This window comes from Notothenia rossii (assembly GCF_949606895.1).
Source record: "Notothenia rossii genome assembly, chromosome: 4".
NCBI classification, from domain to species: domain Eukaryota; kingdom Metazoa; phylum Chordata; class Actinopteri; order Perciformes; family Nototheniidae; genus Notothenia; species Notothenia rossii.
The window spans coordinates 45,660,396-45,676,463 of record NC_136902.1 but is presented as its reverse complement, the minus strand read 5'-3'; the positions used below and the strand labels follow the sequence as shown (position 1 = coordinate 45,676,463).

The 16,068-nt window shown below is 39.3% G+C and overlaps 1 protein-coding gene across 1 annotated transcript; it reads left to right on the top strand.

The window, feature by feature from the left end:
• The first annotated feature begins 10,742 nt into the window (after positions 1–10,742).
• LOC307037747 (uncharacterized protein) lies at positions 10,743–15,057 on the top strand. The gene is made up of 4 exons (XM_079678815.1): positions 10,743–12,494; positions 12,767–13,044; positions 13,167–13,501; positions 13,637–15,057. Exons 1-4 carry the CDS (start codon positions 12,310–12,312, stop codon positions 14,444–14,446), a joined length of 1,608 nt encoding a protein of 535 aa, XP_079534941.1. The 5' UTR covers positions 10,743–12,309; the 3' UTR covers positions 14,447–15,057.
• Positions 15,058–16,068: the final 1,011 nt, after the last annotated feature.

The following is a 16,068-nucleotide window of genomic DNA, read 5'->3' as shown; positions in this document are numbered from 1 at the left end:
AAGTACAGTTTCAAAATAAAAGACCTTTGAATTTTATATATGAGCTATCATCCCTATTTTTAGATGAGAATAAAACAAATACTGTCCAATATCAAAGATTCATCTCACTCCAGGCTGATAGCAGGACACCCCACCTAGTCACTCAGGGAGAATCAGGACATTCTGATGTACAGTTTCAAAATAAAAGACCTTTGAAATCTCTATTGCATGAGCTATCATCCCTGTTTTTAGATGAGAATAAAACAAACACTGTCCAGTATCAAAGACTCATCTCAATCCAGGGTGATAGCAGGACACCCCACCTAGTCACTCAGAAAAGATCAGGACATTCTGATGTAGAGTTTCAAAATAAAAGACCTTTGAAGTCTCATATATGAGCTATCAATCCTGTTTTTAGATGAGAATAAAACAAATAGAGTCCAATATCAAAGACTCATCTAACTCCATGGTGAAAGCAGGACACCCCATCTAGTCACTCAGAAAAAATCAGGACATTCTGATGTAGAGTTTCAAAATAAATTACCTTTGAAGTCTCATATATGAGCTATCATCCCTCTGTATTTAGATAAGAATAAAACAAAAACTGTCCAGTATCAAATACTCATTTCCCTTCAGGGTGATAACAGGACACCCCACCTAGTCACTCAGGGCGAATCAGGACTTTCTGATGTAGAGTTTCAAAATAAAAGACCTTTGACATCTCTATTGTATGAGCTATCATCCCTGTTTTTAGATGAGAATAAAAAAAAAACTGTCCAGTATCAAAGACTCATCTCACTCCAGGGTGATAGCAGGACAACCCACCTAGTCACTCAGGGAGAATCAGGACATTCTGATTTAGATTTTCAAAATAAAATACGTTTGAAGTCTCATATATGAGCTATCATCCCTGTTTTTAGATGGGAATAAAACAAACACTGTCCAGTATCAAAGACTCATCTAACTCCATGGTGATAGCAGGACACCCCACCTAGTCACTCAGGGAGAATCAGGCCATTCTGATGTAGAGTTTCAAAATAAAAGACCTTTGACATCTCTATTGTATGAGCTATCATCCCTGTTTTTAGATGAGAATAAAACAAAAACTGTCCAGTATCAAAGACTCATCTCACTCCAGGGTGATAGCAGGACACCCCTTCTAGTCACTCCGAAAACATCAGGACATTCTGATGTAGAGTTTCAAAATAAAAGACCTTTGAAGTCTCATATATGAGCTATCATCCCTGTTTTTAGATGAGAATAAATCAAATACTGTCCAATATCAAAGACTCATCTCACTCCAGGGTGATAGCAGGACACCCCACCTAGTCACTCAGGGAGAATCAGGACATTCTGATGTAGAATTCAAAATAAAAGACCTTTGAAATCTCTATTGCATGAGCTATCATCCCTGTTTTTAGATGAGAATAAAACAAAAACTGTCCAGTATCAAAGACTCATCTAACGCCATGGTGATAGCAGGACACCCCATCTAGTCACTCAGAAAAAATCAGGACATTCTGATGTAGAGTTTCAAAATAAAAGACCTTTGAAATCTCATATATGAGCTATCATCCCTCTCTGTTTAGATGAGAATAAAACAAAAACTCTCCAGTATCAAAGACTCATCTCACTCGAGGGTGATAGCAGGACACCCCACCTAGTCACTCAGGGAGAATCAGGACATTCTGATGTACAGTTTAAAAATAAAAGACCTTTGAAATCTCATATATGAGCTATCATCCCTCTGTATTTAGATAAGAATAAAACAAAAACTGTCCAGTATCAAATACTCATTTCCCTTCAGGGTGATAACAGGACACCCCACCTAGTCACTCAGGGCGAATCAGGACTTTCTGATGTAGAGGTTCAAAATAAAAGACCTTTGACATCTCTATTGTATGAGCTATCATCCCTGTTTTTAGATGAGAATAAAAAAAAAACTCTCCAGCATCAAAGACTCATCTCACTCCAGGGTGATAGCAGGACAACCCACCTAGTCACTCAGGGAGAATCAGGACATTCTGATTTAGATTTTCAAAATAAAATACGTTTGAAGTCTCATATATGAGCTATCATCCCTGTTTTTAGATGGGAATAAAACAAACACTGTCCAGTATCACAGACTCATCTAACTCCATGGTGATAGCAGGACACCCCACCTAGTCACTCAGGGAGAATCAGGACATTCTGATGTAGAGTTTCAAAATAAAAGACCTTTGAAATCTCTATTGCATGAGCTATCATCCCTGTTTTTAGATGAGAATAAAACAAAAACTGTCCAGTATCAAAGACTCATCTAACGCCATGGTGATAGCAGGACACCCCATCTAGTCACTCAGAAAAAATCAGGACATTCTGATTTAGAGTTTCAAAATAAAAGACCTTTGAAATCTCATATATGAGCTATCATCCCTCTCTGTTTAGATGAGAATAAAACAAAAACTCTCCAGTATCAAAGACTCATCTCACTCCAGGGTGATAGCAGGACACCCCACCTAGTCACTCAGGGAGAATCAGGACATTCTGATGTAGAATTTCAAAATAAAAGACCTCTGAAATCTCTATTGCATGAGCTATCATCCCTGTTTTTAGATGAGAACAAAACAAATACTGTCAAATATCAAAGACTCATCTCACTCCAGGGTGATAGCAGGACACCCCAACTAGTCACTCAGGGAGAATCAGGACATTCTCATGTACAGTTTCAAAATAAAAGACCTTTGAAATCTCATATATGATCTATCATCCCTGTATTTAGATGGGAATAAAACAAACACTGTCCAGTATCAAAGACTCATCTCACTACAGGGTGATAGCAGGACACCCCACCTAGTCACTCAGAGAAGATCAGGACTTTCTGATGTACAGTTTCAAAATAAAAGACCTTTGAATTTTATATATGAGCTATCATCCCTATTTTTAGATGAGAATAAAACAAATACTGTCCAATATCAAAGATTCATCTCACTCCAGGCTGATAGCAGGACACCCCACCTAGTCACTCAGGGAGAATCAGGACATTCTGATGTACAGTTTCAAAATAAAAGACCTTTGAAATCTCTATTGCATGAGCTATCATCCCTGTTTTTAGATGAGAATAAAACAAACACTGTCCAGTATCAAAGACTCATCTCAATCCAGGGTGATAGCAGGACACCCCACCTAGTCACTCAGAAAAGATCAGGACATTCTGATGTAGAGTTTCAAAATAAATTACCTTTGAAGGCTCATATATGAGCTATCATCCCTCTGTATTTAGATAAGAATAAAACAAAAACTGTCCAGTATCAAATACTCATTTCCCTTCAGGGTGATAACAGGACACCCCACCTAGTCACTCAGGGCGAATCAGGACTTTCTGATGTAGAGTTTCAAAATAAAAGACCTTTGACATCTCTATTGTATGAGCTATCATCCCTGTTTTTAGATGAGAATAAAAAAAAAACTGTCCAGTATCAAAGACTCATCTCACTCCAGGGTGATAGCAGGACAACCCACCTAGTCACTCAGGGAGAATCAGGACATTCTGATTTAGATTTTCAAAATAAAATACGTTTGAAGTCTCATATATGAGCTATCATCCCTGTTTTTAGATGGGAATAAAACAAACACTGTCCAGTATCAAAGACTCATCTAACTCCATGGTGATAGCAGGACACCCCACCTAGTCACTCAGGGAGAATCAGGACATTCTGATGTAGAGTTTCAAAATAAAAGACCTTTGACATCTCTATTGAATGAGCTATCATCCCTGTTTTTAGATGAGAATAAAACAAAAACTGTCCAGTATCAAAGACTCATCTCACTCCAGGGTGATAGCAGGACACCCCTTCTAGTCACTCCGAAAACATCAGGACATTCTGATGTAGAGTTTCAAAATAAAAGACCTTTGAAGTCTCATATATGAGCTATCATCCCTGTTTTTAGATGAGAATAAATCAAATACTGTCCAATATCAAAGACTCATCTCACTCCAGGGTGATAGCAGGACACCCCACCTAGTCACTCAGGGAGAATCAGGACATTCTGATGTAGAATTCAAAATAAAAGACCTTTGAAATCTCTATTGCATGAGCTATCATCCCTGTTTTTAGATGAGAATAAAACAAAAACTGTCCAGTATCAAAGACTCATCTAACGCCATGGTGATAGCAGGACACCCCATCTAGTCACTCAGAAAAAATCAGGACATTCTGATGTAGAGTTTCAAAATAAAAGACCTTTGAAATCTCATATATGAGCTATCATCCCTCTCTGTTTAGATGAGAATAAAACAAAAACTCTCCAGTATCAAAGACTCATCTCACTCGAGGGTGATAGCAGGACACCCCACCTAGTCACTCAGGGAGAATCAGGACATTCTGATGTACAGTTTAAAAATAAAAGACCTTTGAAATCTCATATATGAGCTATCATCCCTCTGTATTTAGATAAGAATAAAACAAAAACTGTCCAGTATCAAATACTCATTTCCCTTCAGGGTGATAACAGGACACCCCACCTAGTGACTCAGGGCGAATCAGGACTTTCTGATGTAGAGTTTCAAAATAAAAGACCTTTGACATCTCTATTGTATGAGCTATCATCCCTGTTTTTAGATGAGAATAAAACAAAAACTGTCCAGTATCAAAGACTCATCTCACTCCAGGGTGATAGCAGGACACCCCTTCTAGTTACTCCGAAAACATCAGGACATTCTGATGTAGAGTTTCAAAATAAAATACCTTTGAAGTCTCATATATGAGCTATCATCACTGTTTTTAGATGAGAATAAAACAAATACTGTCCAATATCAAAGACTCATCTCACTCCAGGGTGATAGCAGAACACCCCACCTAGTCACTCAGGGAGAATCAGGACATTCTGATGTAGAATTCAAAATAAAAGACCTTTGAAATCTCATATATGAGCTATCATCCCTCTCTGTTTAGATGAGAATAAAACAAAAACTCTCCAGTATCAAAGACTCATCTCAATCCAGGGTGATGGCAGGACACCCCACCTAGTCACTCAGGGAGAATCAGGACATTCTCATGTACAGTTTCAAAATAAAAGACCTTTGAAATCTCTATTGCATGAGCTATCATCCCTGTTTTTAGATGAGAATAAAACAAAAACTGTCCAGTATCAAAGACTCATCTCACTCCAGGGTGATAGCAGGACACCCCATCTAGTCACTCAGAAAAAATCAGGACATTCTGATGTAGAGTTTCAAAATAAAAGACCTTTGAAATCTCATATATGAGCTATCATCCCTCTCTGTTTAGATGAGAATAAAAAAAAAACTGTCCAGTATCAAAGACTCATCTCACTCCAGGGTGATAGCAGGACAACCCACCTAGTCACTCAGGGAGAATCAGGACATTCTGATTTAGATTTTCAAAATAAAATACGTTTGAAGTCTCATATATGAGCTATCATCCCTGTTTTTAGATGGGAATAAAACAAACACTGTCCAGTATCAAAGACTCATCTAACTCCATGGTGATAGCAGGACACCCCACCTAGTCACTCAGGGATTATCAGGACATTCTGATGTAGAGTTTCAAAATAAAAGACCTTTGACATCTCTATTGTATGAGCTATCATCCCTGTTTTTAGATGAGAATAAAACAAAAACTGTCCAGTATCAAAGACTCATCTCACTCCAGGGTGATAGCAGGACACCCCTTCTAGTCACTCCGAAAACATCAGGACATTCTGATGTAGAGTTTCAAAATAAAAGACCTTTGAAATCTCATATATGAGCTATCATCCCTGTTTTTAGATGGGAATAAATCAAATACTTTCCAATATCAAAGACTCATCTCACTCCAGGGTGATAGCAGGACACCCCACCTAGTCACTCAGGGAGAATCAGGACATTCTGATGTAGAATTCAAAATAAAAGACCTTTGAAATCTCTATTGCATGAGCTATCATCCCTGTTTTTAGATGAGAATAAAACAAAAACTGTACAGTATCAAAGACTCATCTAACGCCATGGTGATAGCAGGACACCCCATCTAGTCACTCAGAAAAAATCAGGACATTCTGATGTAGAGTTTCAAAATAAAAGACCTTTGAAATCTCATATATGAGCTATCATCCCTCTCTGTTTAGATGAGAATAAAACAAAAACTCTCCAGTATCAAAGACTCATCTCACTCCAGGGTGATAGCAGGACACCCCACCTAGTCACTCAGGGAGAATCAGGACATTCTGATGTAGAATTTCAAAATAAAAGACCTCTGAAATCTCTATTGCATGAGCTATCATCCCTGTTTTTAGATGAGAACAAAACAAATACTGTCCAATATCAAAGACTCATCTCACTCCAGGGTGATAGCAGGACACCCCACCTAGTCACTCAGGGAGAATCAGGACATTCTCATGTTAGTTTCAAAATAAAAGACCTTTGAAATCTCTATTGCATGAGCTATCATCCCTGTTTTTAGATGAGAATAAAACAAAAACTTTCCAGTATCAAAGACTCATCTCACTCCAGGGTGATAGCAGGACACCGCATCTAGTCACTCAGGGAGAATCAGGACATTCTGATTTAGAGTTTCAAAATAAAATACCTTTGAAGTCTCATATATGATCTATCATCCCTGTTTTTAGATGGGAATAAAACAAACACTGTCCAGTATCAAAGACTCATCTCACTACAGGGTGATAGCAGGACACCCCACCTAGTCACTCAGAAAAAATCAGGACATTCTGATGTACAGTTTCAAAATAAAAAACCTTTGAAGTTTTATATATGAGCTATCATCCCTATTTTTAGATGAGAATAAAACAAATACTGTCCAATATCAAAGACTCATCTCACTCCAGGCTGATAGCAGGACACCCCACCTAGTCACTCAGGGAGAATCAGGACATTCTGATGTACAGTTTCAAAATAAAAGACCTTTGAAATCTCATATATGAGCTATCATCCCTCTCTGTTTAGATGAGAATAAAACAAAAACTGTCGAGTATCAAATACTCATCTCACTCCAGGGTGATAGCAAGACACCCCTTCTAGTCACTCCGAAAAAATCAGGACATTCTGATGTAGAGTTTCAAAATAAAATACCTTTGAAGTCTCATATATGAGCTATCATCCCTGTTTTTAGATGAGAATAAAACAAATACTGTCCAATATCAAAGACTCATCTCACTCCAGGGTGATAGCAGGACACCCCACCTAGTCACTCAGGGAGAATCAGGACATTCTCATGTACAGTTTCAAAATAAAAGACCTTTGAAATCTCTATTGCATGAGCTATCATCCCTGTTTTTAGATGAGAATAAAACAAAAACTGTCCAGTATCAAAGACTCATCTCACTCCAGGGTGATAGCAGGACACCCCATCTAGTCACTCAGAAAAAATCAGGACATTCTGATGTAGAGTTTCAAAATAAAAGACCTTTGAAATCTCATATATGAGCTATCATCCCTGTTTTTAGATGGGAATAAAACAAACACTGTCCAGTATCAAAGACTCATCTAACTCCATGGTGATAGCAGGACACCCCACCTAGTCACTCAGGGATTATCAGGACATTCTGATGTAGAGTTTCAAAATAAAAGACCTTTGACATCTCTATTGTATGAGCTATCATCCCTGTTTTTAGATGAGAATAAAACAAAAACTGTCCAGTATCAAAGACTCATCTCACTCCAGGGTGATAGCAGGACACCCCTTCTAGTCACTCCGAAAACATCAGGACATTCTGATGTAGAGTTTCAAAATAAAAGACCTTTGAAATCTCATATATGAGCTATCATCCCTGTTTTTAGATGAGAATAAATCAAATACTTTCCAATATCAAAGACTCATCTCACTCCAGGGTGATAGCAGGACACCCCACCTAGTCACTCAGGGAGAATCAGGACATTCTGATGTAGAATTCAAAATAAAAGACCTTTGAAATCTCTATTGCATGAGCTATCATCCCTGTTTTTAGATGAGAATAAAACAAAAACTGTACAGTATCAAAGACTCATCTAACGCCATGGTGATAGCAGGACACCCCATCTAGTCACTCAGAAAAAATCAGGACATTCTGATGTAGAGTTTCAAAATAAAAGACCTTTGAAATCTCATATATGAGCTATCATCCCTCTCTGTTTAGATGAGAATAAAACAAAAACTCTCCAGTATCAAAGACTCATCTCACTCCAGGGTGATAGCAGGACACCCCACCTAGTCACTCAGGGAGAATCAGGACATTCTGATGTAGAATTTCAAAATAAAAGACCTCTGAAATCTCTATTGCATGAGCTATCATCCCTGTTTTTAGATGAGAACAAAACAAATACTGTCCAATATCAAAGACTCATCTCACTCCAGGGTGATAGCAGGACACCCCACCTAGTCACTCAGGGAGAATCAGGACATTCTCATGTTAGTTTCAAAATAAAAGACCTTTGAAATCTCTATTGCATGAGCTATCATCCCTGTTTTTAGATGAGAATAAAACAAAAACTTTCCAGTATCAAAGACTCATCTCACTCCAGGGTGATAGCAGGACACCGCATCTAGTCACTCAGGGAGAATCAGGACATTCTGATTTAGAGTTTCAAAATAAAATACCTTTGAAGTCTCATATATGATCTATCATCCCTGTTTTTAGATGGGAATAAAACAAACACTGTCCAGTATCAAAGACTCATCTCACTACAGGGTGATAGCAGGACACCCCACCTAGTCACTCAGAAAAAATCAGGACATTCTGATGTACAGTTTCAAAATAAAAAACCTTTGAAGTTTTATATATGAGCTATCATCCCTATTTTTAGATGAGAATAAAACAAATACTGTCCAATATCAAAGACTCATCTCACTCCAGGCTGATAGCAGGACACCCCACCTAGTCACTCAGGGAGAATCAGGACATTCTGATGTACAGTTTCAAAATAAAAGACCTTTGAAATCTCATATATGAGCTATCATCCCTCTCTGTTTAGATGAGAATAAAACAAAAACTGTCGAGTATCAAATACTCATCTCACTCCAGGGTGATAGCAAGACACCCCTTCTAGTCACTCCGAAAAAATCAGGACATTCTGATGTACAGTTTCAAAATAAAATACCTTTGAAGTCTCATATATGAGCTATCATCCCTGTTTTTAGATGAGAATAAAACAAATACTGTCCAATATCAAAGACTCATCTCACTCCAGGGTGATAGCAGGACACCCCACCTAGTCACTCAGGGAGAATCAGGACATTCTGATGTATAATTTCAAAATAAAAGACCTCTGAAATCTCTATTGCATGAGCTATCATCCCTGTTTTTAGATGAGAACAAAACAAATACTGTCCAATATCAAAGACTCATCTCACTCCAGGGTGATAGCAGGACACCCCACCTAGTCACTCAGGGAGAATCAGGACATTCTCATGTACAGTTTCAAAATAAAAGACCTTTGAAATCTCTATTGTATGAGCTATCATCCCTGTTTTTAGATGAGAATAAAACAAAAACTATCCAGTATCAAAGACTCATCTCACTCCAGGGTGATAGCAGGACACCCCTTCTAGTCACTCCGAAAACATCAGGACATTCTGATGTAGAGTTTCAAAATAAAATACCTTTGAATTCTCATATATGAGATATCATCCCTGTTTTTAGATGAGAATAAAACAAATACTGTCCAATATCAAAGACTCATCTAACTCCAGGGTGATAGCAGGACACCCCACCTAGTCACTCAGGGAGAATCAGGACATTCTCATGTACAGTTTCAAAATAAAAGACCTTTGAAATCTCTATTGCATGAGCTATCATCCCTGTTTTTAGATGAGAATAAAACAGAAACTGTCCAGTATCAAAGACTCATCTCACTCCAGGGTGATAGCAGGACACCCCATCTAGTCACTCAGAAAAAATCAAGACATTCTGATTTAGAGTTTCAAAATAAAATACCTTTGAAATCTCTTTTGTATGAGCTATCATCCCTGTATTTAGATGAGAATAAAACAAAAACTGTCCAGTATCAAAGACGCATCTCACTCCAGGGTGATAGCAGGACACCCCACCTAGTCACTCAGGGAGAATCAGGACATTCTGATGTACAGTTTCAAAATAAAAGACCTTTGAAGTTTTATATATGAGCTATCATCCCTATTTTTAGATGAGAATAAAACAAATACTGTCCAATATCAAAGATGCATCTCACTCCAGGCTGATAGCAGGACACCCCACCTAGTCACTCAGGGAGAATCAGGACATTCTGATGTAGAGTTTCAAAATAAAATACCTTTGAAATCTCTATTGCATGAGCTATCATCCCTGTTTTTAGATGAGAATAAAACAAACACTGTCCAGTATCAAAGACTCATCTCAATCCAGGGTGATAGCAGGACACCCCACCTAGTCACTCAGAAAAGATCAGGACATTCTGATGTAGAGTTTCAAAATAAAAGACCTTTGAAGTCTCATATATGAGCTATCAATCCTGTTTTTAGATGAGAATAAAACAAATAGAGTCCAATATCAAAGACTCATCTAACTCCATGGTTAAAGCAGGACACCCCATCTAGTCACTCAGAAAAAATCAGGACATTCTGATGTAGAGTTTCAAAATAAAATACCTTTGAAGTCTCATATATGAGCCATCATCCCTGTTTTTAGATGAGAATAAAACAATAACTGTCCAGTATCAAAGACTCATCTCACTCCAGGGTGATAGCATGACACCCCACCTAGTCACTCAGGGAGAATCAGGACATTCTCATGTACAGTTTCAAAATAAAAAACCTTTGAAATCTCATATATGTGACCCGCTCTATCGAAATCAGTCGGAAGTCGCAACGGCTCATTTCAAAATAAACGTGGATTTGAGTAAAAAACTAGTTTTTCGGGGTTTTGGTGTTTTGTTTGATTTCAAATAAACAACGTCTTGGCTTTCAGAATCTGAAACTTTTATTTCCAAAATCAAACGATAAATACATGTTTGAAGCTTGTAATGGGAAGATGACAGCTCTCACGCTGCTCTTCCGCAGCGCTGCCCCCCCTCCCTCCGGCTGACATTATGAATGAAAAGCGTATAGTAATCATAAATAACACGGCAGAGTCCGTGATAGTTTATTTTCATCTGATTTCAAATAAACAAAGTCTTGGCTTTCAGAATATTAAACTTGTTTTGCCAAATTCAGATGATAAATACAACTTTGAAGCTTGTAAAGGCATCATTACGAGCGGAGAACGGAGTAACGTAACGTCACAGCTGGCATAACAACAGCCGGTGTTTCTTGTGAGGGTTTTACCCGGGAAACCAACACAATACACACAAACGCAAAATACACAAACACACACACACACACACTATATAAACCAACATTATTCCTCGCGACCTTCACCCAGTAAAACGAAAATATTTTTCCTCCGTACTTTGACAATTTATTAGCCGCTAATCAGATCGATGGATTCCAGAGAAGATCAAATCGCAAGACTGTTGAACTCCAACATTGTGAGAGGGACAGCCTCTGATGAGCAATGGGTTCAGCTGATCACTGATTACTTTTTGACGGCACCGGTTGAAGTTTCCCCGTTATCCGGCTCCGATTTAGAGTCAGACAGCCCTGACACTGACAGCAGCCCTCAGACCACGGATGCTGAAGAGGATGAGGACACCACAGAGGAACAACCACTGCTGAACGACCCGGTGGCTGAGACACTTCAGTCCGTACGGCATTATGTGAGAGAGGACAGCGCTCAAGAGATTGAGAGGGCCCGTGACTACAGGTGTAGCTGTACATTTAATGATGGAGTTCCCTGTTACACCCGTTACACCCCTGAGGAGATGGTCAAGAGATGAGACCAAATGAATGAAATGACTAATGGTAAGTAACGTTATAACGTTATATTATTTAAATACCTTTGACTGTGGTAACGATGCGTGTGTGAGTATGGGTTAGTGTTAAAAACATACAACAATTAAAATAATGCTCACATAACCACCTACAACTTAAAGTTGGCTAATACTCATTGAAAAATTATTGTGGTAAACATTTTCATAAATGTTTCAACCCTACATTTTATCCACATGGGGAGACATATTTTTTTGGCTACCCCTTAAATCACATGTGGCCCCAGCCTAATTATCTAAAGATGTGCAGAGATAGGCAGCTACAAATGTATTATCTCATGTGAGAGCAGTTTACTCTGGAGTCACTGCCAGACTAGCCTGTACTTATTATTACCCTTTATAATAGATAGAATATGTGTGTATGGGAGTGTGTTTAACATAATACTATAGGCAATGTGTGGGGGGTGGGCCTGTGTGTTCTGTTACACGTTAAAGATTTAAGTTGTGTGTGATGAGTGATTGACACAACACATTATGCAATGTTATATGATTTTCCAGGTGAAAAGCATTTGGTGCTACTTGGAAAGATAAGCTCCAACATAAACCTCTCCAAAGAGACCGCTTGTGCAAAGAGAGGACACCAAAAGGAGCGGAAACAGCAGAGAACGTCCTATTTCTTAGATGGGCACAAAATCTGCCGGGAGACTTTCAAGTTTCTACATGGGTGAGTTTGATTTTGAAAAGGCTACTTCACTTTTGGTAGTGTTACTATTTTCAAATGAAGTGGTAATAAGCCATGCATGAGTTGAACTGAGTTTGACAATAACTGAATAGAAGCAGAATTTACAGCAATAGTAATACATAAATAAATAAATATATATATATATACATGCTTTTACATAATGAAAAAATACAACGACAATGTATATACTACAATGCATACATTAAAGAAAGCCATAAAAAACAATCAAAGACTGATGTTTTAAACCATTCCAGAATTTCTCAAGACAAGCTGACAGGTATCATCAAGTTCTTCAAGGAACATGGCTTGGCCTCAAGGATAAGACGTGGTGGTCGTGTGGTGACCAAAAGGGTGTTGTCCTTTGAAGACATCCAGCGAATTGTACGGTTCATTACCAACTTTGCAGATGTCTTTGCCATGCCACTTCCTGGACGGATTCCAGGGTTTAAGAGGACGGACATCAGTGTTCTACCAACAACTGAGACCAAGTCCTCTGTGTGGCGGAAATACAAGGTTCAGATGCAGGAGAAGGGTGGGTATTTTCTTATATTTTAATCTTGTTTTTTTGGGGGTTTTTTACACGAGGAAACCTCAATGGAAAACTAATGATGAGTAATCTAACAATGCTATCTTTGTCTTTAATCACCTTTCCAGGTCACCGTGCTGCTGGCAACAGCACATTTAGGAAGCTGTGGAAGGAGCTGACTCCCAGTGTCATTATTGGGAGGCCGATGACAGACCTATGTTGGTTCTGTCAGAAAAACAACATTGCCATCTACCGCAGCTCCAACTTTCCCGACTGTGTCAAGTCAGCGAAGCTCAGGAAGCAGGAAGAACACCTCCGCACCGTGGGGGTGGAGCGTCAGGCTTACCAGGAGATGGTCGCCAGCTGTAAAGAAACAGCTAGAGAGCTGGGTGTCAAATTAGGACCCAACCAACCCTGTAGCAGAGACATCACCATCCACTACAGCTTTGACTATGCACAGCAGGTGAGGTGTGTGAATGTGATGAATGCTGTGATAATCCAGAATGTTTGGAATGTAACAATATGAATATTCACACATTTTTAGAATTAGAGTATAGATCACTCATTAGTTAATTCATCTGTTGGTCTGGTGTTACAGGTTCACTACCCCAGTGACCCTCTCCAGCCCGGGCCCATTTACTTTATGGTTCCCAGGAAGTGTGGACTGTTTGGTGTCTGCTGTGAAGGTGTTCCTCAGCAGGTAAACTACCTCATAGATGAGGCTCATTGCAGCAGCAAGGGTTCCAATGCTGTCATTGCCTACCTCCACCACTTCTTCTCTCAGTATGGGCTTGGGGAGAAACATGTTCACCTGCACTGTGACAACTGCTCTGGTCAGAACAAAAACAGATACCTCCTCTGGTACCTTGCTTGGCGGTGCATGGTGGGACTCCATGAAGATATCTCCCTCAACTTTCTTATTGCTGGCCACACCAAATTTGCACCTGACTGGTGCTTTGGCCTGTTTAAGCAGCAGTTCCGCCGCACACCAGTGTCCTGCCTGAAGGACATCAGCCAGGCTGTCAGGTCCAGTACCGTCACTGGAGTCAACATCCCCCAGCTGGTTGACAATGAGTCAGGGGAGACCTTCGTCAAAACAGACGACTGGCACAACTTCCTTGCCCCCAGCTTCAGACCGCTTCCAGGTATCAAGAGGTACCATCACCTACGCTTCACCAGTGCCGAGCCTGGAGTGGTCTACGCCAAGGAGTTTGAACGTAAAGAAGAAGAATCCTTCAAGCTGCTACGCACAGGGTGCTTTACTGACCAGGAGGCACGTCCCACTGAACTGACTCCCCCTGGGCTTGATGAAAAACGGCAGTGGTATCTTTTTGAGAAGATCAGAGAGTTCTGCACTGAGGAAACCAAAGACATCACCTGCCCCAAACCCTTAACACCTCATCCTTAATGAGTGAGAGTGCATAATACATCAACACTATGTCATTCTTCTATAAATGCTGTAAATATATATTTCAAATTGGTTTTAAGTACTGTTAGCTACTCTGTTGATTGTTTGCTATTTTTATATTGTGTAGTATATTTATCTGTTCTGTTGCTTGCTTCTTTCTCTAAATTAGCTTTTGTGCCAAATGATTCTAATGTTGTTAGAGGTTAACATGCAATCAGTTCATTTAAGTATTTATTCATAGTGTTTTTCATAAAAATTGTATATTGATGATTCTGCACGTGGGTGTGGGTGTGCACGTGAGTACGGGCGTGCACGTGAGTACGGGTGTGCATGTGGTCTGGGTGTGCACATGGCCATGTACATGGGAATAGATGTGTGCGCATAAGCATGTGCTCAAACATGACCAAAATACATACATAAATTGATGAACGTGCACGTGAGTTCGGGAGTGTACGGGAGTGCACGTTGGTACGGCGTGCATGTGTATGTGAGTGCCTTTGTTCCATGTATTGATGTATGAAAGTGACAACAAGAGAACAGTATATTGTGTGTGTGTGTGTGTGTGTGTGTGTGTGTGTGTGTGTGTGTGTGTGTGTGTGTGTGTGTGTGTGTGTGTGTGTGTGTGTGTGTGTGTGTGTGTGTGTGTGTGTGTTTTGTGCAAACAGCTCTAGATGAATTCGTTTTATGGTATGGTTCATTTGAATAAATACCTAAGAAAGTACTGCAAACTTTGAAGGCCTTTTTCTCAAAATCATGGTTCGATGACATTCATTATGTAAAGTGACGTATTTTGCTTAATATTTGGAGGACAAAAACAATATTGATATCATTAGAAAGCTAAGAATCTCATCTTTCCAACAGTGTATCAAACTCAAAATGTGTTTCAGGGTCAATGTGACTGAAAATGATAGAGCAGGTCACATATGAGCTATCATCCCTCTGTATTTAGATAAGAATAAAACAAAAACTGTCCAGTATCAAATACTCATTTCCCTTCAGGGTGATAACAGGACACCCCACCTAGTCACTCAGGGCGAATCAGGACTTTCTGATGTAGAGTTTCAAAATAAAAGACCTTTGACATCTCTATTGTATGAGCTATCATCCCTGTTTTTAGATGAGAATAAAAAAAAAACTGTCCAGTATCAAAGACTCATCTCACTCCAGGGTGATAGCAGGACAACCCACCTAGTCACTCAGAGAGAATCAGGACATTCTGATTTAGATTTTCAAAATAAAATACGTTTGAAGTCTCATATATGAGCTATCATCCCTGTTTTTAGATGGGAATAAAACAAACACTGTCCAGTATCAAAGACTCATCTAACTCCATGGTGATAGCAGGACACCCCACCTAGTCACTCAGGGAGAATCAGGACATTCTGATGTAGAGTTTCAAAATAAAAGACCTTTGACATCTCTATTGTATGAGCTATCATCCCTGTTTTTAGATGAGAATAAAACAAAAACTGTCCAGTATCAAAGACTCATCTCACTCCAGGGTGATAGCAGGACACCCCACCTAGTCACTCAGGGAGAATCAGGACATTCTGATGTAGAATTCAAAATAAAAAACCTTTGAAATCTCTATTGCATGAGCTATCATCCATGTTTTTAGATGA